Below are 26740 nucleotides of genomic sequence, written 5' to 3'. Positions count from 1 at the left end.
TAAAAAAACCGAAGAATTCATCTCATAAATAACATTAAAAATTATAAAAGAAAAGATATAACTTTACAAAACTAATGAAAGTTGGAAACAATCGAAGAAGGACGGACTTATAGACGATACATGAGAAAATAGACGAGAGGTAAGAAGAGGGCTGCCAAACCATTTGTCATGCCAAAGCAAAGGAACAAACGGAAGATGCCATAGTAGTATCCCAGTTGTATGGCAACATGGAACCACATCAAACTGCAAAGAGGAGTAACAAAACAATTAATTTGTGTTTAAAAAGTAAAAGAATGTTGATTTCCTTACATGTAATCCTTCTTTCTGGCTGCCTCCAAATTCTTTGGTGATTCCTTGTTCAAATATTCCCTTACGCCCATGTGCATATTTTTGAAATATTCCTCCCAGCTCAATGTTTCAATGTCAATACAGAATGTTTGCTGATCCACTGGATCCATAGATTTGGCCAATTTAATACCCAATTTATTGTCATAATGCCATTCGGTGAAAATGAATTTCTCCAAGGTGTTCAAAGAGTTCCAGACGTTGCGATGCAACTTTAAAAGGCTGTAGGAGAATGAAACGGAATTATTATAATGGATATCAGGGAAGACGTTTTCCTCAATACTTACATGGGCCTGCCACCAGTAACCAAAGTAAGAAGATCCAAAAAGATGGCTGGCAAAAAGTGGAACAAAATTGCACCAATGCGGAACACCGTTAAGTTGTCAACAAATTTAAGATGTGGATACCTGAGTGGTGAAGAGATTATTAGTCACTACTGTATAGGGAATTATGTATTATGGAATTTTCACTTACCACACAGCAGATTTCAAGGGGTATTCATGCATGGCTGTATTCATTTGTGATTTCAATTGCTCAAAACGGAATGGTTTATAGGTACTTGAGGTCATGTGGAAGATTTGCAATTCAGCGGGTTTGTTGCCATTCTTTTGCCTGTAAAGAAATTAAAAAATAAGTTAATATAACAACTAAAAAAATAATTAAAAATAAAATTATTATATATAAAAACAGTAATAAAAATACTTAGAAAATATAAATATAAAAACAAACAAATATAAAATAAAGAGTAAGATAACTTAGCGGAGTGTTAACCAAACATATAATTTTTATTAATTTATATTTAAATTTTATTTTAATGTTCATTTTTTTGTTTGTTTTATATTTATTAGTTTCATTTTAAATATCCAATTTTCTCATAACTGTTTTTTACTGTTTTAACTAATTTAAAGTCTGTAATTTTTTATAATTTTCATTATTTTTATTTATTTATAATATTTATATTTTTTAATTTTTATTTTTTTATTTATTATTTTTTATTAATTTTTTATAATTTCTACTGTTTTTCATATTGTTTGTTTATAATACTTTTTTATTCTTATAATTTTTATTTATTTGTGTATTTATTTATTTATTTTTTGATTATTTTTTCACAATATTTTATTTTTGTAAATAAAAAGAACCCTTAAAAATCGTTATTGTTATTAATAACAATAATAATTAATAATAAAAATACAACAAAAATACAAAAATAAAAACGAATTAATTAAAACTATGACTTTAATAATTTATATTTTAGTTTTATTTTAATGTTCATTGTTGTTTTTGTTTCATATTTATTATTTTCTTTATTAGTTTCAGACAATTTGGTGTCGATTCAGCCATTTCCGTCCGTCTGTCTGTCTGGTGCGCACGATAACTCTCGAACCAACCATATTTTGTACTTCGTAACATTTTGCCCAAACATAGTTTAAGTTCAAAGATGGGTACCTCCCTTCGGGTATCTCCCACACAATATTCGGATAAAGTAAAGTTTAAGAGCTTGTTTTGACATTTTTTTCAGTAGGTTCCCTTTACGGCTCCCTTTAAAACGGTAAATTTTTTTCTAGCGCAAGTCCATACTTCCTGAGATATTGGCCTAAAAGCTCCAAGAAACCCTGACGGCACCAACCAAACTGGGAAGTCCGCAAATAATTCTCGCAGGGAGCTTCTGATTAGTGCAGACTTTGCACATCGTATTATTTCATCCAGTAATTTATAAGGTTGAAATATGGACTATATCGTTCCACTTCGTTTATTTGCTAAAACAGGCAACATTTTGCGTCATTTACCATACAAAAATAAATGACGATAGCTACGTCATTTATTCTAAACAACGCACGAAAACACCATACTTTTATACGCAACCCTGCTTTTTCGTCATAAACTACCAAAAAATGCAACTGTTTTATGATGTCTTTGTTTGTTTGTGTGTGTTGTAGAAAAACAAAAATACTCAAACGATGACAAAAGTGAAAATAAATGTTTAAAAAACTTGCAAAAATTATGTTTTTTTTTTGTTTTTAGAATTAATTTAAGTTATTTGATACACATATGTGTTGTGAAATTCCTATTTCTCTGAATAAATATATGATGTGCGTGTGTTTGTGTTATTGTATAAGTGTGTATGTGCGATTGTGTGCGTAAGCAAATGACGCAAAAAAACAGATGTAAATACATTTCATTTGTTTCTAGGATTTCGTAAAACGAAATCATTTAATGTGCATATGTAAATTGGACTTAAGTCAATACTTACTTAAATAATGACCCGAAAGCTTCAAAACCCTGTCGGCATATACTAAAATGACTATTGTGCATGATAACTCTAAAACTTTTTCAAAAATGTCTTCCAAACTTAGTCCCAATTTACATTAGGCGAGTTTACTTGCGGCAATTGTCAGTTTGTAGGTGAGAGAGGGTGCTGAGAGGCAAAGGGTTACCATATGCCTCACCTCTCTCTCCTACAAAATGACAATTGCCGCAAGTAAACTCGCCCAATGTAAATTGGGACTTAGTTTAACGTAATTTAATATTTCGTGTCCTTTATGAAGAAGTTTGGTTACTACAAATGTTTGGTATATGTAAGTCAATGATTTAGTACAGCCCTACGTCACGCTACGTACAGATTTTAAAGCAAACTCTTGATACAAAATCAATATACATATTTTATATGCGGCATAATTATTGTGGTTGATTTGATTTGGTATTGTTCTTGTTTTTTTTTTTGGTCAGTAGCTGAGTGTATGTCTCCGCTTGTTTTTTTATTATTTCTATTGGTTTTTATTTTTTCGTTTGTAATATTTTTATTTTTTGACTATTTTTTAACAACATTTAATTGTTTTCTTTATTAAAATTTGCAATTTTTTATAACTGTTTATTTTTTTATACATAATTAATAATTATATTTATTTATATTACAAAAAATACAAATTCTAAAATAAATTAAATATAAATTATAAATAAACAAATTTATAGTTAATTTCTTTAAAATTTGTATTTTTTATAATTTATGTTTTTTATATTTTTTTATTTATAATATCAATATTTTTTATTTTTTTTATATAATTGTTATTTTTCATAATATTTATTTTTTATAATTTCTGTTGTTTTTATATTTTTTCGTTCATAATATAATTATAATTGTTTTTTTTTTTTGATCATTTTTGCACAACATTTTATTTTTGTAATTAAAAAGAACCTATAAAAATCTTAAAAAAGTAAAGTAATTTTTATATTTGTTATATTTGTTATAATTTGTATTTGTTATAATTTTTATTTTTTATAATTTTTATTTTTTTATTTTTTCAAAAATTTTTATTATTTTGTAATTTTATATCAAAAAAAAAAAAAAACAGAGTAAAAAAACATTTATTATAATTAATAAAAATATAAAAAAATTGTAACGCGAAACAAGGATGATAGTATTCCCACGGATTTATTAACCGTAATGGGCACCGAAGGCAAATTCGCTTTTGTTGTTTTATCTACCTTCTTGCGCATAAACGGGATATTTCATAGAGATTTGAAAAACCCGGCCAAAGCAACAGGCCCCCTTATATTAATTTGTGAAAAACTTCTCCTATCGCCACCACCGGGGCTAGAACCCGCAACCCAATGACAACGGCTGTATATGACAACACTCGCCGCCTACTAACACGTTAGGCCACCAGCATTGCTAAAAATAACAACGTAAAACGTAAAAAAGCGATAACAAGTGAAATAAATTAAAAAATCAAAAATCATCTCATAATGGCAGATCGGCAAGTATACGGCAATATTGTTTTGGGAAACTACGAACTACCATTCTCACCGGAACAAAGAAGAGCTCTGATGCGCAAAGCATTGAATGGTAGGGGAGCCTACGCAAATGATCAGCTGACTCTAGGATCTGCAACCGAAAATATTGATATTGTGGAGAGTTGGTATCCCAATTGTCCAATGGGGTTTTCCAATTCAACCATAAATAAATTGAGACAATTTCTTCAAAACATGGACAGACGATGCGTAATGAGTTTCGACTCATTAATTGTAAGTGACCAGGTAGTTCGGATGCAGTACTGCTTCCTACTATCTGGATTATTCGAAAATTGGACCATATTCATGGGTACGGATGACCATCATCACGGCATCATGCACGGCAGATTATATTCTAAATATGATACAAAGGATGCATATTATTGCTGAAACCATCGACGCTGAAATAGTGTTAAACGTCTGCGATGCGGCTCCCATGCATCGATCATTGGTGCCAGGTTTTGATGAAGGAATTATTTATTTTAATCGGCAACTTTGGTGCTTTGATGTATATCATTTTATTGTTCATATTACACACGAATTTAAAAATGACATCCTAATGCAGAATGGAGCGGTCTTAGATTTCAACTTCGTAGATGTGTACTGATCCAATAAAAATTATTTCCGAGAAAAGTACGACCACGACTCCTTCAAAATTGAAAAATTTCTCTGATCAAGTTGAAACTGATCTGAATGCACTGGCAGAGATGTTCCCTGGAGATGAAGAGATACATATCTTGAATGCAACCATTGGATTTGTTTCAGCCATGACATCACTCATCAAGCTACTATTAACAGAAGGACTTGCTCTGCGGGAGAAAGTGTGAAGAATAGGACAGGTGATCCAATTTATAGACTCAACAAACTACATTGGTAGGGCTAGGTTTTGTCGATCCCTAACAGCATGGGAAGTAATGCTGGCCAACCATGGTAGTATTGATCTCAATAAATTGACAACACATATCTCGGTGGAACGTTTTTTTAGTTATATAAGAAAACGTGTAGAGGGCACTCCAACAGTGGAAACTATGTTGTACGCTAAAAGGCGGTTCGATGCTTCTATTGAAAATGCAACAGATTTCGCAGAGGCTGATATATTATTTCGCGTCGAAAAGGAATATCCCAAGGTGCAAGAAACAAGGTGATACAGTAATGTTCTTTCTAAATTAAGTTGATTAACTTAATCAACTTAAAATTTACCTGTTTACTTTCTTCTATCCATTTCTCATTTCAAATTATTGTATAAATTTTCAAATTCCCAATGTTTTATGAAATGTTTATGATGTCTGTGTGTTCTACATAGAATATAATCCCCAGTTTAACTAAGACGATTCGAAACAAAATTCGTTCGAATTACAACCAAACTTTTTGAAAAATATTTCATTCATTGTTGTTTTCAATCAAACCAAAAATTTCCCAATGACAAGGATTTTGGTAGTACATACATCGAACGAATTTTGTTTCGAATCGTCTTAGAGAAACAGGCCATAAATATTTAAATAATTCTGTTGCTGTTCATGTTATTTTGAATAACAACAGAGTGGTTGGTGAGAGGGAGCAAGGCATATTGTTAAAATTTAAATTGCATGGTAATATTATTGAATTATATTTTTTCAGAATGTAATGAATCTGGCGACGTCACAACAACAACAAAATTTGAGCGGAAGCAGAGTATTAATGCCCAAACTCAGACGGAACCAGACACACCAGTAAAAACCATAGGCACACAAACTGAATCAGTGATTATAATTTACCCAGACCAAATTTATTCCCCAAAATTTGTTACTTCTTTGTTACAACAACAGAAGGAAGCAAGCACTCAATATCAACAGAAAGAAGTTGCAAATTCTTCCACTTCAATGGCAATGGCAATACAACAGAAGAAAGAAGTGGAATAAGTTGCAAATTTTTCCACTTCTGAAATCAACATGGCTGAAATAATTTACTGATTATACAGATCTTTCCACATGATCATCAGCTTACAGTGCAGATGGCAATTCCAATGGATTCGACTTGTCCCTCAAATTTCATCTAATAGATGCAATGTCCTGTACATTTTCTTCATCATCAAAAAATAATTCCACCGAACTTATCATTTTTTTGGACAGCAAATAAAACTTGACGATCCGAAGATTCAATGGGCAGGTAATATTCCAATCTTGGGTTGTTTTCCAAATTTGCTCGAAAACTCAGCCAAAATATTAAAATATTGTCCAGAATACACAAAAGAGTTATCCAAAGCGCAATTATTTTTAAAACTTTTTTTTTGGAGAATAGAGGTCACAAGTTTGAAAAAACACTGATCGATAACATGTTTATCGACCACCCAGTTGAGTTGACATTAATGGTCCAACATTTCGTCTCAGTCGCGCAGACAACTGACAACGCAACTCAAGTTTAGTGGCAATACAAGATAGACCCATTAATAAATGTGTCCCAGGGGAAACGCGCCGCCGCTGGCTGAGATTTTATCGCCGCCTGGAGGTAATCCCTGTGGATTGATAGCCCAATAAAATAAAAGCATACTTTTAGGCGTTAACATAATATAAACACATCAATTTGGCAGCATCTTACGTTAAAGTAGTAATGTGGCAATGCTTTAACTGATTTCTAGTGACGGTATTGCCATAATAAAATAATATAGAATGTGGCAGTATTTTAAGTGATTTCTAGTGACAGTATTGCCATAATGAAATAATAAACAGTGTGGCAGTATTGTTCGTTATTTCAACCAGAATGAATGAAATTGTTTAGATCTTGGGAATTTGTGAATAGCACAGTGGATTTCAATTGCCAATATCATTGCGTATACGTCACATGAATGCACATCGAATTATAGCACCACCATTTTGCACGGGGAAAAAAGATGCTCCTACGAGGATAATAGAAAATTTCCGGGTATAGCTGCAGGCGCTCGCTACGTACCTGCTGGTCGAATACACGAAGTTAGATCAAATTTGTAACGGGACTAGCAAATGAGCGTAATGAGCTTCGTCATACCAACCCTAAAATCCCAAGAGCTAGGGAACTTACTCTTGAAGTCAACGGGCTAGCTGGCGAGCATAAACCGAAAAAGTGGCTAAATCACCTGAAGCAATGCAACATTGGCACAGGATTGAGGAAATTATGGCCAAAGGTTAAATCACTCTCGAATCCGGGAATGAATTATTATAGAACGCCTGTTATTTTCAACGGCGTCGATGTGCGCAGGTTATTTTAACTGACAGCACCCCGAGGATGATAATGCGAAGAGGAGTGTGCGATTTTACTAAGATGTCTTTAAATTTCTTTATAAAACCAAAATATCTACTTACTTCAATGCATCCACATAATAACCAGTGGTAATGATGGCATTTGTAACCACATCCACAGGTATATAGTCCATAATAATTGAGGCATCTAGTGGCAAACGTCTAATAACACCTTTGGCGGCACCCATAACAAAACCTTGTGGACCATTTTTCGATATGGTCCAACCGGGTATGGGTTCTTTCCATGCAGCAGTAACTGAAATAAAATGGACATACGGAATACAAATTAAACAGGAATAATCATAGTAAAATGTGTAAAAATTTGGTGATGCAGAATGTGCGCTTTGAACATTGTTACTTTTCTATAAAATGATTCAAATCTACTTACTCATACTGGGTCTAACAATGCCGCAGGCGAAACGTGTCGACGCCTTGGCAACTTCATGTTCTGCCAAGTGTTTTGTGAAGGTATATGTGTTGGGATGGTCCTTGAGAACCCTAAAAACATTTGTGAAAGCAATAATTATTAAAAATTTCCTATTTTTCTCCACTCCTTCCACTACTTACTGGGATTCCATTTCTTTCAACTCCTTATCCGTCGATTTATTGACCAATTCAATAATTCTTTCTGGATCATCGGGGGCAGGATATAGTTTCTCTTCAACATCGGTTAAATACGAATTAACATAGGCACTGGACACATGAACCAATGAATTAAGATTCTTAATTTGTGAACACAGCTCAACAACACGACGTGTACCCAACAAATTGATACAGGTTGTTTCTCTCAGACCTTGGAAGAAATCCAATGTGGCTGCTGAATGTATAACAACGTTGACATTGTTGATTAACAGCTGGCGATCAGCATCTGAAAGGCCCAAATTCTCTTGTCCAACATCACCTTCGACGGCTTTCAATTTGGCAAAACGATCTTCCAATTTCAATTCTTTAAATTTATTGAAAACTGAATTCTTTTTTATATCTTCAACACGTTGTTCCACCGATTTGCCACGTTTACTACGCATCAAAATGTAGAGGGTACCAATTTCTGGAATATCGCGTAGGAATTTCTCGATGATGGTAACACCCACAAAACCGGTGGCACCGGTAATGAAGACATTTTTGCCGGCATAGAATTTTTTAATGGGTGATTTTCTGTGGGAGGAAGAGAAAGGAGAGAATTGTTATTAGAATGATGTGAAATCGTGTGGTTTAAAGTTAAGATTTTAAGGCAAAAAACAGAGCTCAGATTTACTCGCGAGTGAAAATTTGGGGGGAGGTGGTCATTTTTTTGGTTGCAATTTTTTGGTCGTGGTTGGGCAAGATTATGTAGGATTGGGGTAAGTTTTAGTTTGGTGGTGGGGACTGGGCGAGCTGGAGCCCTCAGCATGCTCGAATTCGAGAAGAGTTTCACTCGCGAGTGAAATTCGAACGAGTATTCGGAGCTCTGGCCCAGAGAAATGCGTAAGTAGCTGATTTTGACACTCCTAAGCCACATGCTAAAAAACAAGTGCATGTGCGGCTTGCTACTCTAAAAAATAAATGCAAGTGTTGCTTGCCATTCTCAAAATATGTACGAGTGTGGCTAGCCGCTCCAAAAATAAGTTACAGTTGAACCTCGGTTATCCGTGAATCGATTATCCGGGAACCTCCATTATCCGTGATAGAAAAGAAATGTTGGACTTTTGTATTTCTTCTATTTTTTGTTATAAACATCATTGCCCGGGAGTAAAAACTCACTTTCCAATTAATCTGATTAAGCAAACAAAACGTAAACAAACGAAAACTGGAAATTCTCCCGTATTACACAATTTGTGTATTTATGGTATCACAAAAACCATGGGACAAAGTCCATTCAGATGAATCTGATGATGATGATTATATTATATATCCTTCTAAAATTTGGTGGATTACCGTAACGAATTTAATAAAAATGCAGAATTTCATATTATTGTACAATATTATGTCATTTTTACTTAAAAATATGTTCAAAAACTGCGTAAAAGCATTGCCTCCATTATCCGGGAAAATCTATTATCCGTAATGCCCCCGGTCCCGACCATGACGGATAATCGAGGTCCGACTGTATTTAAAAATGGATATTTTTAGATACTTGGGTATGCTTACTTTGTTGCTCATCGCACGTCAAGTGTTGTATTCAACCCTTGTAATTCAACCGATTGTCTCATGCTCTCCGAGAGTGTGAGAGCAAAGATCATTTTCTAACACTGATTTTCAAACGTTAGAGGAATATGCATAAGCACACATAACATTCCAAGCAAATAAAAAGCGTACACAAACGAAACAACAACAAATAAAATATTTGTTTTTTGTTGTGTTGTGTGTGCTTCCACTTGTTGGGGTACTTGGCAAAATATCTACGATTGTGAGTTTTGTATACAGTGCAAAATACGATGGACACTTGTTTTACTTATTACGCACAAGCAACGGTCTTGATGCGTCGTAAGTATTTTTTGTGGTGGTGGAAAAAATACTGAGTGGAAGAAAATACATGCATTAAAAAGCAAAAGGCACAAAAAACTTGTGTATGATCAACTGGCTTACGGGGGCAAGTAACTCATTGATGATCTCTGCTCTGGCCAAAATTCAATAGATTTTCCTGCTTTAGTCGGTAAAGGAATAAAGAATGGCCGATGCAAATTCGAACTAGGTTGCCCTGTTTTAATTTATTAGGATTGTTTGATAACCAAAACTGAGAAGTACGTGCAAGTACTTTTCACTTGTGAAGTTATCGAACAGGCCGATTGTTTTACAAGAGCAAAGGGAACAAAGCAAGCGATGATCTGATTGAGTTTGGGGTCATTAATCCCATCTAAATGAATTGGCTTTAGAATGTTGCTTCAATAGGATATTATCACAGCTCACATTAATTAACCGGCACTACTCCTGTACTTTGACATATACCCCAATAAATTCACGATTTCAATCAACAGGAACTATGTCATTCTGGTTTTCTCGCTAGGTTGCCCTTTTTCATTTATTCTTTTACTAGAAATGACGCAAGCAAAATAATAAATGATAAAGTGCAACCCATTTCGAATTTATTTCGACCGTTCTTTATTCTTTTACCAGAAATAAAACGAGCCAAGCAAGAAAAATCCATTGATCCAGGCCTTAAGGTAGAAACACAGTTCGAAATTTGCTTGGCCTCCTTTATTCTTTTATTTTTATTATGTCAGAAATGAAGCAGGAAAGCAAGGCAATCAGGCGAGGCAGCTTATGTACGCAGGCCTTCAAAGGTAGAAACACAATGAAATACGCCGCTTTTTTCACGCTCAGTTTCATGTCATAGATTAAAGGCCAAGTACTACCTAATTCAAATGCTGCCTAATTAATTTGAATTAGGTAGTACTTTGCCTTTAGTCTTTTACATGAAACTGAGCGTGGTAAAGCGGCGTATTTCATTGTGTTTCTACCTTTGAAGGCCTGCGTACATAAGCTGCCTCGCCTGATTGCCTTGCTTTCCTGCTTCATTTCTGACATAATAAAAATAAAAGAATAAAGGAGGCCAAGCAAATTTCGAACTGGGTAGCCCTTTTCTTTTTTATTCTTTTATCAGAAGTAAGCAAGGTAAGCAGGCAAGGCAGCTTATGTACGCAGGCCTTAAGGCCTGGGTAGATAAGCTGCCTCGCAACCAGGCTTTCCTGCTTCATTTCTGACATAACATAAAATAAAAGAATAAAGAAAGCCGAGCCAATTTCGAACTATGTCAAAAATTAAGCAGGAAAGCAAGGCAACCAGGCGAGGCAGCTTATGTACCCAGGCCTTTAAGCTGAAAACACATCCAACGTTTAAGTAAAGTTCTGCTTTATCCCTGGTAAAAGAATAAAAACAAATCAAACTTGGTTTTACTTCGTCTTTTATTCTTCTCCTAGAAATGACACAAAACATTACCCAAACATTCTCGTATAAAGCAGAAAGCCAATGTTCCAGTAAAGTTGGGCGTCATTTCTGATAAAGAATAAAAGGGCAAGGGCATGGTAGAACAAAAAAGGTAGAGTAAATAGTACAATGTTTGTTTGTAATGTTAGTGTCAACTGTACATGTAAACAAAACAAGGAAATGTCTATAAATTATTGGAATTTATAAAACTAATATTTTTCACATTTGATTGAATATTTTGAAATACATGAATGTAAATTTTCAATTTTAAAGTATCCACATCAGTCCACTAAATGGATGATTTGTCGCAGAAAGTAGAATTCTTGCAAAAATGTTTAAGATCGCTAAAAGTTCATTGAAAAAGGAGAAGCTGTTTCAAACTTTTGTTTTTGAAATCAAAGAAGCACATATTTATTAGGATTTTAATTTAACAAAATATCGCACATATTAACAAATATTATACCGCTTCTATAAGCGGTGTTACAGTGTGCGGAACGATGTTCGGACTTGGAAGAGGTTACATATTATTCATATGAAGAAGTCTTTACTGGAAATAGTTTTTTTCTGTATGATATATTTTTCCTCAAAAAATATATATGTATATAGAACATGGAAATAAATATATAAAATGTCGTATGAAATTTGACACTAACGTTACAGCCCAGTTCAGTCAGCTGGGTATTGGTTTTACCTTATATTGTTCTACCATGGGGCAAGGGCAACATAGGTCGAATTTTTCATTATTCTTTTATCAGAAATGACACCCAACTTTTCTGAAAGGTTGGATGTGTTTTCAGCTTAAGTGTATATATAGTCTAAACAAAGCTTAAGGGAGAGAAGCAAACCACAGGTCTTTTTTCTCTTTCTGCTTGACTTTCATAAACTCAAGGCAAATTTATACAAGGTAGATGCATGAATTACAACAACTAACAAATTTACAAAAACAACATTATTGTTATTGAAAATCAATTGTCAAAGAAAATATTGAATAATAGGGTCGTTCCAAAAATTTTCTCAGGAAAAACATAAATACATTTTGAAAATCCTCTAAAATTGATCAAATTTGAAGCAAAACGTAAATATAAAGCATTCAGAACTGTCGTAGGTCATTTTTATTACACGTTTAGGATGAAAAGCAGTATTTTATAGTAGCAAATTTCGAAGTTTCATATTTCATGAGTATACCCTATTACATTTTGAAAACTAAATTTACAAAAAAAGTAAGAATACAGCTGATTGTCACTTCTACCTTATATAAATATGCCTTGCATAAACTTATTCAAGTTCAATGTTGCCATTTATTTGGTCCCAAAAAAGTCGATGAAATAAAATTATCTAACCATCCATTTATGTCGTCCATTCAATCGTTTGTTTTTGCAAGCATATTTAAAATCGCTTAAAACAATAACAAAACCGTCAAATCATTATATAACAATTACCAATTTCTTTTGATTATAACTCTGCGTCGTCAAATTTCCGCAATATTCATTTGTTTATTTTCCATAACCGGCTGGTGGTCAATAATAATGAAAGCGATAGTCCAAGTCTTTTTTTTTCTATCACACATTACACCCCATTTCTTCATTCATTCAGATATGAATCAAAAAAATGAGGAGAAGTGGAAGAAAAACCATTAAAGACATGGATGGGCACGCAGTTTACTTCAGATGGAAAGTAGTGGGGGTAGAAGCTACCTTGCGACCGGCGGCTTATGTCAATAATAATAATCAAGCCACAACATAGCGGTAAACTTTCACTTTCATGTTAGTTGTGTGTCTGTTTCTTCTCTATTTTATTACCATCATCTTCTCATAGATACCTCTAGTACATTCATATTTTCTAAATTAGTTTTCTTCGAAATGAATAGTTATTTCTTCATCACATTTGGAAATGAAGATGCTGATGTGACCTTTGTTGTCGGGCGATTTTTTTTTCGATATTTTGTATGAATTTCATTGTTTGGTAATATCTGCATTGACAAATTGAAATCTGTGACCCTGAAGGCCTGAGTACATAAGCTGCCTCGCCTGATTGCCCGGCATATTCCGGACGCTTTTGTTGACTTTTTCCAGTAGCAAGCTTTCAGAGAGACTTTTACCAGTAGTAGGTTATTATTTATTCTCCAATGTATGGAATATCCACCCAGCAAAAAAATGGAAGTCGTGCAATGTAGAGTCGTGATTTCATTGCTTTTGGTTTGACGCAGTACAAACGAAGTTGTAGCCTGAACATCTCCCAGCGTGCCTTTAAAGCCATAAATACATCCAACGTTTCAGAAAAGTTGGGCGTCATTTCTGATAAAAGAATAAAAGAGCAAGGGCAACATATGTCGTATTTTTCTTTATTCTTATATCAGAAATGGCGCCCAACTTTACTAAAATGTTGGATGGCACTGTTGGGTAGAGCACTCTGGTCGAACAAATTGATGGCACCACATTTTGCACAGTGAACAAAGACGCTTCTAAGAGGAGATTGCCAAAGCTGTTCAGACATAACAGTTGTGCAACTCAGTCTCACAAATGACGTGTCCTGACAGCTGATTGCAAAGGTTCAGTAATTTCTTCAATCACCGCTTCAGAGAGATGCCAACTGCTCAGATCCTCGGGTGGCTGGGAAAAATTTTCGGAACATCAACACATCTGCAGCCGCTCGCTAAATACCTGCTGGTCGAATATCCAAAATTAGACCAAATTTCGCAGCAGAGGAGACCATTTCTGAAAGAAATGGTGATTCTATAAACCCTTTCTGAAACAAAGGTTACTTCTATAGACCCTTTCCAAACGAAAAGTTGGTTCTATAGACGCTTTCTGAAAGAAAGGGTGCTTCTGTAGACCTTTTCTGAAAGAAAGGGTGCTTCTATAGACCCTTTCTGAAGCAAAGGGTGCTTCTATAGACCCTTTCTGAAGCAAAGGGTGCTTCTATAGACCCTTTCTGAAGCAAAGGGTGCTTCTATAGACCCTTTCTGAAGCAAAGGGTGCTTCTATAGACTCTTTCTGAAGCAAAGGGTGCTTCTATAGACCCTTTCTGAAGCAAATGGTGCTTCTATAGACCCTTTCTGAAGCAAAGGGTGCTTCTATAGACCCTTTCTGAAGCAAAGGGTGCCTTTCTGAAGCAAATGGTGCTTCTATAGACCCTTTCTGAAGCAAAGGGTGCTTCTATAGACCCTTTCTGAAGCAAAGGGTGCTTCTATAGACCCTTTCTGAAGCAAAGGGTGCTTCTATAGACCCTTTCTGAAACAAATGGTGCTTCTATAGACCCTTTCTGAAGCAAAGGGTGCTTCTATAGACCCTTTCTGAAGCAAAGGGTGCTTCTATATACCCTTTCTGAAGCAAAGGGTGCTTCTATAGACCCTTTCTGAAGCAAAGGGTGCTTCTATAGACCCTTTCTGAAGCAAAGGGTGCTTCTATAGACCCTTTCTGAAGCAAACGGTGCTTCTATAGACCCTTTCTGAAGCAAATGGTGCTTCTATCGAATCAGCGACAATGTTCCAAGGAGAATATAGCATGAACATCGAAGCAATGCAAATCAAGGTAGCAGTATTTAAGAACAATTTTCCATTGTTTCATAGAATTTTTATGATTAAGGTTAATATTGAATCTCTGTAAATGGCCCTGGTTATTGATGTGGACATTACAAATGGTATTGTCATTTCTGTTCCTTCCATAAACTTTTTCCTTGGTCCTTTTTTAGAATCATAGAATTAAACTTTTAGAATTATATCTAATTTTGTTGTTATAATTTTTTTTAATTCTACATTGGCGTATTATTCTATTCATTTCTAATGGAATTTTTATAAATTTCAATTAGTAATTGTAGGTTTGAACATGATTTTTTTATTATCTTTTCTTAATTAGTATTTAAACCAATTTATTCTAGAATACTTTGAACTAAACAACAAACCTGCTATTCTGCCAGCTAGTCATCCATTAAGCCAGTCAACAAATGCAATTTGAAACATTAAATGGGCATTTTTCATTATGACTGGAAAGTGTAAAACAAGTGTGATGAAACATTTTGACTTGTTATTCCGATTTGGATTTGTTAATAACAACGAAAGGGAAAGCAGAGATTTTAGAAGAGTAAGAAGTGGAAAAGTATTGTTAAACAAACGAAATCAGTGCCTCAATTAAAATGCCGGTCAGATAAGAAACTATATTGAAATATTAGCCTATAAAATACTTATCAATTTAAAAGAGCAAGAAAAGAAATACCGGTCAGACAAGAACCATATTATCGCTAGAAATTCCAATAAGCATGCATGCCATACATATATCAAATCAAGTATTGCCACAGATATCGAGATAAATTTATAATTTTTTTAGGTGACGATTGAAAGTAACTGTTTAAGGTTGTGCAAAGAAATTGTGGGAAATTTGTGTTAATAAATCATCAAGCAATAGAAGCGGTCAACAAGAAATTGTTGCGAAATTCTAGGGGCCCTCTGTTGTGCGCAAGGTGCTACAAAATGATCGGCAAGTCCTAAACACATCCAACGTTTGAGTAAAGTTGGACGTCATTTTCGATAGAAGAATAAAGAAAAATTCAATATATGTTGCCTTTGCTCTATTATTCTTCATCAGAAACGTTCTATGTGTTTAGGGCTCTCTGTAGTAATTTATAATTGTTCCACAAACATCCCATACGGGACAAGGGAGACTTCTCTCATATCAATGAGTGCACCCCGATTCATATTAGCTCAATGATATGGGACCTACTGTTTATTTCCGCAAAGACATAAATACAACAAGATAAGACATTTTGTTTGCTATCATTCTTCAGTGAATGGCTTTTGAATTTAACATAATGTTATATCACCATATGGTGATATAACATTTTTTTCTTTTATACATTTTTACGTATTTAACCGAATTTACCGATCCAATTGACACAGAATTATTCTTGAATAGATCCTTGAATTCATAAATTTCGTTTCTGATACCATTACATGAAATGTTCCTCCTTGGTTGCGATTTTGAATTAACTGCAACCTGTTAAGGGTAATGTTTCTATACAAAGTTTCGTAAACATTTTTTTGTTGCATGCATTTTGTCAAGTCTTAGTTGTATTTTTGTCTTTGATTTCCGAGTCCGAACGGTGTGTCTTAACACACCACTTGTAGAGAAGTTTTACATGGTTAAAATACTCAGGAAATGTCGCCAACATTACTGAGGGGTATTTTGCACCGTTGATATTTTTGATGTTGCCTGGCAGGGGAATCGAACCCACGACCTTTAGCGTGCAAGGCGGGTGTGCATACCATTGCAACACGGTGGCATGTAGTCGGCGATATTAAAAATTGTCAGATCACTGAAGTTCCTCATGACGGAGTGATAGAGGAAGACAGATGGATTATGGAAGAGGATTATCCCAAGGTGTTTGCCAACTGAAAAACCATCTTCATCTGGGAAGACGGCAAAGTTCCACAACAAAAAACTGCGAAACGGGTTCGTTCTTCTGTGGGCCAAGCCTTGACCTAAGAAGGCGATGAATAATCCTTATGCCAAACCGTCCCCAATGATGCCCGCTTACGAGCTTATAGCTCATTTAGACTAGTCATAAATCCTCGACTGGATTTAATAAATCCAGTACAAATCTCATTGCATTTAGATATACATTTTGGAGGATTTAAATGGCAGTCAGCTGATTTTTGTTCATAGCACAATTACCAAGGTAGATGCATCAGCCCATCTGATCGAATTAGAAACGCCAAAAGATTTTTTTTGTAAATTGAATTCGTCCCAAAAAACATACGTCAAATTACAAATTTATTGTTTAATACTGAAAATGTTAGCACATTATGTTATTAATGCTAACTAAAGTGCAAATAAAGAATTATTTTAGCGCAGTTTGCCCACCTTAAATAAATAAACGAATTATTTTATCGTTTAGACATCATAAATACTAGTCTTGGTTAATTAAAATCAACTTTGTACATCAAAACAAATTTAATTTTTCCGCCTTGTTTACAAATTTTTACATTTCAAATTATTTTTAGTGTAACAATTCACCGATGCATCAACCTTGTTTCTTGTGCCAGCTTGCAACTTTTTGTATTTTCTAGCAACATGTTGCAAAAAACAGAGTTGTATACGTTTATTTTATTTATGCCAGATTTAAACCAAATCCACTCAATACGAGGATTTATTTTTGTATGGGAAATCTGGTAGATTTTGGCTGGATTTAGCAAATAAAACCTGATAATGTGCTAAATCCGGCTAATGAAGTCATATCTAAATGGGCTATAACCTGCCCAACGAAGCAGATATCTTCAATATTACTTACGTGCATGTGATGTGCAGCAAAAAGCAATGGTTAAAACCAGTTCGGTAGAAAAAACATTATAATTTTTTACTTTGCGTTCTCTATTTTGTGTTGCCTTTGTTTTGCACACTTCATATCAAAATACGAACAAAATTCAACCACTCTGATGTTTGTTTTGTTCGTATTTTGAGTTCACAAACAATTATTTTTTTTCTTATGCAGTTATATACAAATTGTACAGCCAGATTGAAGTAAAATCCCCAAAATGTTGATGCAGCTATGTCTAAAATGCAGCTATTGAATGTACACTAAAACACAATATATTGAAAGGAATCTAGAGAATAGCAGCCTTAAAAATTGTTTTTGGTCAGGAAACGCCAAAATGCAGCAATGAATAATGCAGGTAACAAGAAATTAGTGTATTGATTTTTTTTAAACAACAAAAATTGCAAAAGACCTTAGTCACACTAGTGTGGTTTCATTGAAACTATGTCATGAAATCAAGGGTTCCTAGGTCGAGTTCCATACTAGAATAGTATCATGAAGTTGCTGTAGTTTGGAACTAGATCTAAGAATACCTAAAAGTTGCAATGAATGATCTTCGACAAAGTAGTTTACAGCTTTTTGTTTTTGGAGCAGGCTCCACAACTTTGTCCAAATCGTTTGGGTTTGCCCCTTACAACAATTTCCAACACTCCCCGCGAGTTTTCTCACTTTCTCCATTAAGTTGAAACGGCGGAAAGACAAATCTCACAGGGAATTTACGTTCAGAATAACCCCCTATATGTTTTCTTTTACTAGTGGATGGATTTGAAAACGTAAAATAAACCTATTTTGGGTAATTAAAAATATAATTTCCACATTAGGAGCTAATGCCAAAAAGGATCTCATAAAAAGTTAATGATCACTTTTAACTTTAAGTTAACCGGCACGCTGTAAATGTTCGAAAAATCCAAAATATTACGAAAGAAGACTTATAGTAATAGAGGTTACTTTTTATTGGATGATGCATTACACTGTGCAACATTTTTGAGCCAATCGCGTGCAAACAACTTCTGTCCAGAATTTTATGAAAGTAGAGGACCAATAGGCAAAAACCATATTTGGGTTTTGTTTTCTTAGATCGGGTTCGGTTTTTATGGCCTCATCTAAACATGGTTAAAAATCGATGTTTTAAAACAAATCGGGGCTGTATCTCTGAAACCAATACGAATCTTGTTTTGACATCTGCAGCACACTAGTAGATAAGAGCAAGAAGAAAACATTTGGAGGAATAGTAAACTCGAAAAACTACATTTATTGCCTCAAATTTTACAATATATCTAAAAATTCTATAAGTTGTGTATATTTCGCAGCGTATCTCCCAAAATTTTAAATTCTTCTTAATGTTACCTATTGGGAAAATATTCTCTGGAATGTAATACACAACTCTTCAGAACATTATATTGTTGTAAAATGCCTCTATCGCCTTGTTTATAGCAAATTTTTCAACAACAATTTGGTAAATATTTCAATAATTCATTGAAATCCCCAACATGAGAATAAACAGCCTGTGTGAACATTGTTTGAAATAAGTTTTGTAAAAGGTATGTTATGAAATAGCCCGTAAACAACGTGAAATAACCATTTTAGAGTTTCAGAATGTTCTGAAGAATTGATGGTCGCATTATTTGGAACATTTTTAGAATGGTTACTTGTTTCAACTCCCAACAGTTTAGTTGTTACTGACCAGAATTTCAGAAATTATGTAAACTTTTCTATATTTTAACGAGTTTGATGTGCTAGATGCAGCTTTTTCTAGTTCATCTGTTTGACACATAAGTTCTACTACTTAAGGGCTACAATATTGCTGAAGACTGCAAAGCAAAGTTCTTATTAGTTTCGGAGATAAAGGTCCGATCACTGGAAAAAAGGCTCATTTTAGGTAGGTTTAGATGTGGCCATAAAATCTAAACCCGATCTAATAACACAAAACCCAATTAAGGTTTTTGTAGTCTCAATATGTACTTTCAGAAAATGCCCATTAGAAGTTGTTTGCATTTCCAGTGTTGCACAGTGTTATTTAACATACAAGTATAGAAAAAAAATCACAAAGTTATGACATCGGTACATAAGCAGCATGGCATTTTAAAGGACTCATGCGAGCGGAAATCTGATATCCATTAATGCCTTTGTCAGTAGTCACACACGCAAATTTTTCGGCAAAGAAAATTGTGTTTACTCCCCGCTCTCACCCAAAAACTCAATTGTCTTTAACGCAAACTTTGCGCGTGTGACTACTGTCATAGCGATAATACACGGAATAGCTTGAAGATTAGGATTTCGAACGCGAACTTCAGCATCTGAAACAGTAATGGGATCAAAGTTACTGTGTGATATATATTCGTATAATACTTTTAAACAGGGATTATGACCATCAACATATACAATATTCAACCCATGATGAGAAATTGACTACTATATTTTAACAAGTTCGGGAATGAAAACAAAAAATAATCCAACAAAGAAATATAGTTAGGAACTACATCCTAGGTCGTAGGCATAGAATTGTGCACAGTACTACTACAAATATTCCATCATTCTACTACAAATATTACTAAAGATTTTCGAAACATCAAACTTATTATCATTAAAATCACCCATCGGAAAATTTCGTCGTCCATCCATTACATGCCATTATTGATTGTAAATATTTTTTTATGCAAATGATATATTTTTTAGCAGATTGCGTCAATAATGAACTGCTTTGTTATAATGATAATCGATTTTATTATATAATCCCGGTTTGAAGTCCAAAACGGTAACAACAAATCACTGCATCGCACATGCCGGTGCTTAACTTATTTTGAAAAAGCCTGCGCAAACATTTGACATTGAAATTAAGTTGTATTTCAAGTTTAATTTACGTAGATGTTATTTATTCCTTGCGAAATTGGCAAAAGTAGCATCATCTTAAACGTTTCATGGGAAGAATAATTAAAAGAAGAAGGTACCTATGTATGTATATACAGTATAGTCTCGATAACCCGGACACCACATGTTTCGGCGATGTCCGGATTACCGAGTAGTCACAAAAACACATAATTTGTAAGTTAAAATCATTTATATCGGACGTTTACTAGATAATTGTCTGACACCTTAAGTAAACGAATTCATATTAAGCAAATAAAACGGGTTGCGACCATTTTAAGCAGCTTTCCTGGCTACCAAATTTACTTCTTAATTTTACTCCTCCAGCGACATTTAGGTGACATTTCCAATACTTATACCCTAGACAGACGGCAGCGTTAATTTGCATTAAGAACTGTATTTAATTTTGCCCTGACAGACGACAATTTCTTCATTTACGAAACAGCTGATTGCTGTTTTGTTGTTGTTTGCAGTGTAATTTTAGTTTTCTTGTGTCTCAGAGCATGAATATGCTCTCTCCCTCATATGAATGAATATAGGTTCTCTTTTACGGTATTGCCATAGTGAAATATCTAAATGCTTTTTAAATTCAGTTTGATTTTGTGCATTAAGAATGTGGATAATGCACGAATTAATTTGAATTAAGGCAGTTAATGCAAATTAACGCTGCCGTCTGTCTAGGGTATTACTCGCCCATTACAGAACATTTGTTCAATAAGCCGAACTAAGACAAGATCTCCAAACCTCTCTATTTGTTGCTTCGGTTTTTGGAATATCGAGCTTTCTCATCTCGTTTTCCTCTGTTTGCTCCATCGAAGCCTTGGCCTGCCAGTTCTGCGTGCACCAACATGTGGGACGCGTTTATACGCCTTTTTAGCGGGTTCCAATACACAGGTAGTCTAAAACTTCTCTATATTTGGTGTATATTTTTTCATAGTTTTTTTTAGGATATAAACTTTATAGCCCATGTACACATAATGATTTTCAGCGTCCATGGGACAAGAGCCTGTTACGACTTGTGATATAACTTCAAAATTCAAATACACTCATCTCATTATGGTGAACATATTTTTATGGTGAATATATTTTATATACAACGATGCGTAGTTGCCTGTGATTTTGTACATCAAAGATTGAAAATAAAAGGAGTCCATACGTTTTTTAAATGATTTATTGAATTTCTATATAAGAAGTGCGATCTCCAACTCATTTTTTGCATTACTGAAAAACCGGTAAAATTAAATTAATGATTTTTATTAATTTTCTCGTTTAGAGTTAAGCTTGATGATCGAAGCCAAGGACTCGAACCCACACAGTTACCAAATTACGTGACCTGGTTTCGCTATTAGTTGAGTAGCTCTTCAGACGTATCGACTGTGGGATGGCCTCTCTGTCCTAGAACTTTTGGTTTTTTAAAGAATCTAAAAATCTAAATCTTAAAACTAAGCTATTATTTCTAGGTAAAATATCATTGGAATACAATACACAGTTCCAAGGGACTTTCTCACTAATCGCAGGCTTACTTAATAAACAAATTCCTTTAGAGGAAAGGAACACCCAACATAGATTTTTAATGGAACTAGGCTACTCATCACTAGGTTTAAAATAATGTTGCTTATCGAAGGGATGAAAATTATTCAATAGATTCAAATAGTTAATTCCATATTGACGGAAAGACGAGGTGTGGACCGAAAAATTTGAAAAACTTAATTTTTCTTATTTATACACCAATTGCTATTGTTAAGAACGAAAACGTCAATGAAACAAATAAAAATATGAGATGTCCGGATTACCGAGTCTACAATGTAAAAAATTCTGGTGTCCGATTAACGCGTTGTCCCGATTAACGAGTGTCCGGATTATCGCTGATTTGAATGTGCATAAGTTTTTCAAACACTTTCGACAGATAAGGCAATATTGCAATTGGTCGATAACAATCCGTGGATTTTCCTTTCGATATGGGTATTATTTTGGCGTGTTTCCGGACACTTGGATAATGGCTCGTGGTAAGTATGGTATTGAAAATATGCGTGATTTTGTTGAGTATCTTCGGTAGTATTTATATAAACATAAATTCAACAACTGGTACTAAGTTTACATTTACGAAATCCACTCGATTTCAACTGTCAATTCCATTGTTTTAACGTCAAATGAAATCCAATGGATTTCAGATGAGTTTTCATTTGGAAAATTTTATGCAACCATAAGTGCGCTGTGATTGCAATACAATTAAATTGTAGTTGAAAGACCTTTAACCCTGGCATAGAATAATTTTTTAAAATCTACAGTTGAGGTCAGAAAAATTCAGGTTTTCTCTTTTCGTTTCATCATAATTGCAGTTCGTATACACATAGATCCGATGAATAAACATACAAATATTTGTATTTGTTATTTACGATCGAACATTGTTCTCATCTCCATGTTGATGACTTGTTAAAAGAGTCCAAGTTTTTGGGTAGAGAGATCGCGAGAGAGACGGAGAAATTTAAACAAATGTTGTTACGGTACAGTCAATTCTACTTAAGTGTAGATTCAACATTTAGTTGATTTTTACAGGTTTTCACTATTTAAAGGTAGAATTAGACATATGCCTGGGTACATAAGCAACATTGCCTGCTTGCCTTGCTTGCTTCTGATAAAAGAATAAACAAAGAAAAGAACAACCCAGTTCGAAATTTGTACTCACCTCTTTATTCTTTTATTTTTATTATGTCAGAAATGAAGCAGGAAAGCAAGGCAACCAGGCTAAGCAGTTTATGTACCTTTATAGTTTTACTTTGGGTAGAACAACCAGAGCTATAAAGGCCTGGGTACATAAGCTGCATCGCCTGCTTGCCTTGCTTGCTTCTGATAAAAGAATAAAAAAGAAAAACATAGTTCGAAATTGTATGTTTACTATGTCAGAAATGAAGCAGACAAGCAGGCGAAGCTGCTTATGTACTCAGGCCTTTAAGGTTAAAATACATTGAACTTTGTTGCTTGCTTCACGCTCAATTTCATGTAGAAGAATAAAGGCCAAGTACTACCTAATTAAAATGCGATCTTGCATTTCTTTATTCTTGTACATAAATTGAGGCTTGGATAAGAGTGAATTTCTCATTCTGTTCGTACCTTTAAAGCCTGCGTACATAAGCTGCCTTGCCAGCTTACCTTGCTTACTTCTGATAAAAGAATAAAAAAGAAAAGGGCAACCTAGTTCGAAATTTGCTCGGCCTTCTTTATTCTTTTATTTTTATTATGCCAGAAATGAAGCAGGAAAGCAAGGCAACTAGGCAAAGCAGCTTATGTACCCAGGCCTTTAGGTCCGCCCCTTTACTTTTAATGGCAAAAGTTGGGAACGGATCTCATATCAATAGCATTCGTTTTGAAGTAAGGGCACGTCTTTTTTAGTAAAATGTAGAAACACGTAAAGATCCTTGTGCGTCGAAAACACATCCAGAGTTTTGCGCCATTTCTGGTAAAAGAATAAGGAACAACTTTACGCTGAAGCCTCGGATTTTTTTGGAAAACAATTCATTCCTGATTAAGGGAATATATATTTCTTGGCTGGGACGTACCCGATTATCCGGTTATTTGATCCGCAATTTGAATAAAAAACCCACCGTAGAACCGGTTAGTATGAACCGATTTACTTGATATGTGTATCATGAAAGCTTATGAAAATGCCTATCGAATGCTATCAAATGGTAAAAGGGCTGGTATCAATCATATAACTGGTTCGACAGATACATACATATATCCAAAAAACCGTTTTTAAAATAAAAAATTTTAAATCATTAAAAATAACCAAGTTTTTCCTATATTTTAAAGATTTTCTAGACTATCGGCCTTCGGCCGGGGCTTAAGATTTTCACCTCTGGGGTATGTCCAAAAACCGGCTACGCAATCCAAAATTTTCCTACGTCCAAGTTTTTCCTATATTTTAAAGTATTTCTAGACTGCCGGCTACGCAATCCAAAGTTTTACTGAATTAATTTTTTTCATTGCATTAATATGGCATTATAGGTATTGTAATTTTTTTTATAGAAAAAATAATGCAAATAGTTGGAGACTAATACCTCCATATAAGGTACCGCTGCGAATAGGATCGCATTAGAAAAGTTACAGTGTAGTCTACACACTACGTGGTGTTTGGATGTACTTCATAATCGGTTATTTTTAATGATTTATCATTTTTTATAAAATAACCGGTTATATGACGGGTGTGAACCCGTATATTATTCTATAGGTATTTTCATAAGCTTTCATATCATACCCATGTCAAGTAAATCGGTTCGTAATAACCGGTTCTACGGTGGGCTTTTTATTCAAACTCACTGATCAAAAAACGTCCCAGCCAAAAAATATGTATATATTGCCGTAATCAGGGAGACAAGATCTATCCATGACAAACATTTCAGCGTGATCCGAGCCTTAAGCACAAAGTAAAGCCAAATTCCGTTCATCTATGCGAATTACAACATTCCAGAATCCCCTGTATACCTACTCTGATAAAATTGATGCGAAGCAAACAAACAAAAAATGAAAACCTTACTTTAATAAGCGTAAATATGTATCCATGTATGATTGGTTGATTGTTTTATGGATAAAGGTAACTGGGACATATGATAAAACAATTTCTTTGATACATACGACGTAATAATGACCCCAAAAACTTACTCTGTCATTTTGATGCTTCGGGATTTATTTCACTTTGGAAGAGTTAGTCCGATATATTTCGTTGAGATTTGTTTTATCTAATCCACACAAAAAAAAACAGATTGGTTTGACTGTAAAACTTTTCCACTCTTTTTTTAATTTTTGTTAGCCACACACTAACACTTTTTTTTCAGACACTTCAACGCGATATTAACCCGTCGTCTCCGATATTTATCTTATCCACAACGAGGTCTTTCACCGTCAATGGCGAACAACGAACTGATCTTTTTTCATTAATGGCAGTTACATTTTAGTCTCCAATATTTTGCTAAGTGAGTAAGCTGAGAGTTAACGCCAAAAAACAGCGAGAGACTCAGTGTACACATGCTCACACCATGATCAGTGAGGCAAGCTTTTTTTGTGTTGCCCGCCAAAAAGGAGAATATTAATTTTAAATAAAAAAAATAAGAAAATTAAAAATAAAGACAATTAAGTTTAATAAATAATTATAATATTCAATGACAGATGCTTTTATATAATCGTAATTATAAACAAAGCCAAAAAATAAATTAATTCGACCAAAGTCGAACTGTTCAAGACCGGTAGGTACATAGCTACATGCTGATAAAAAGTATGTATCAGTTGATCAGCAAAATTTGGATGTAGGAACGTATGCCCAATGATTGAAACCTCAACCTGTTATATACGATGCAAAAGAAAGCGACAAGACGATATGCACCTACTACAGAGTCAAAATTCTCCTAGAAAGTCCATCATATACCCCGTTTGCACTTAACCGGAGTTGCAAAACCCACTGGGTTTCAAATGTCAATTCAATGGAGCAGACGTAAAATAAATCCTCATAAAGAAGGTTAACCCTGCAAAATGCTCTAATGCAAACGGCGTTATATACTAGACTACGCCAAATCCTACAAATCTACACATTCCACCTATTCATCGACTGCAAGGCCGCCTTCAATAGCCCAATAAGATCAAAGGTGTTTTAAGCCTTCAATAGCCCAATAAGATCAAAGGTGTTTTAAGTGTTTTTACGGCTATGCAGATTACATTGACATTTATTGTGTTTACGGCTTAAGTCCAATTTACATATGCACATTAAATGATTTCGTTTTACGAAATCCTAGAAACAAATGAAGTGTATTTACATCTGTTTTTTGCGTCATTTGCTTACGCACACAATCGCACATACACACGGATACAATAACACATACACACGCACACAATAATTTTAATTTCAAAACACTAATGTTTACCAAATAATACCCCGTTTATATATAACCGGATTTAACAAACCGACTGGGTTTTAAATGTCAATTGCATTGCTTATATTTCAAACAAATCCTCATAAAGAAGGTTAACCCTGCAAAAAGCTCTAATATAAACAGCATATTACTTGACTTAATTCAAATTTGAAAAAAATTTAATTTTTGCAAGTTTTTTAAACATTTATTTACACTTTTGTCATCGTTTGAGTATTTTTGTTTTTCTACAACACACACAAACAAACAAAGACATCATAAAACAGTTGCATTTTTTGGTAGTTTATGACGAAAAAGCAGGGTTGCGTATAATAGTATGGTGTTTTCGTGCGTTGTTTAGAATAAATGACGCAGCTATCGTCA

General features: G+C 34.3%; 2 protein-coding genes across 3 annotated transcripts in view; both read right to left on the bottom strand.

The window, feature by feature from the left end:
- Tab2 (TAK1-associated binding protein 2) overlaps positions 1-26740 on the bottom strand; it is a 175294-nt gene that overhangs the window by 125914 nt on the left and 22640 nt on the right. The window lies entirely within an intron of this gene.
- On the bottom strand, positions 17-25393 carry LOC141406741 (putative fatty acyl-CoA reductase CG8306). Its single transcript, XM_073992711.1, has 8 exons — positions 25119-25393; positions 7953-8540; positions 7774-7883; positions 7449-7641; positions 820-957; positions 633-752; positions 310-567; positions 17-243 (listed from the first exon to the last, which is right to left on the bottom strand). Exons 1-8 carry the CDS (start codon positions 25124-25126, stop codon positions 108-110), a joined length of 1551 nt encoding a protein of 516 aa, XP_073848812.1. The 5' UTR covers positions 25127-25393; the 3' UTR covers positions 17-107.

The sequence above is a fragment of the Musca autumnalis genome, unplaced genomic scaffold (assembly GCF_047663935.1).
Source record: "Musca autumnalis isolate F117 unplaced genomic scaffold, ASM4766393v1 scaffold_5, whole genome shotgun sequence".
In the NCBI taxonomy this organism is placed as follows: Eukaryota; Metazoa; Arthropoda; class Insecta; order Diptera; family Muscidae; genus Musca; species Musca autumnalis.
This window is presented reverse-complemented; position numbering and strand designations above follow the sequence as displayed.

Coding starts and splice junctions, on each gene's coding strand:
- LOC141406741 (XM_073992711.1), bottom strand. Junction 7,884..7,952: donor TTGAAAGAAATGGAATCCCA/GTAAGTAGTGGA, acceptor AAATGTTTTTAG/GGTTCTCAAGGACCATCCCA. Junction 568..632: donor GTTACTGGTGGCAGGCCCAT/GTAAGTATTGAG, acceptor ATTCTCCTACAG/CCTTTTAAAGTTGCATCGCA.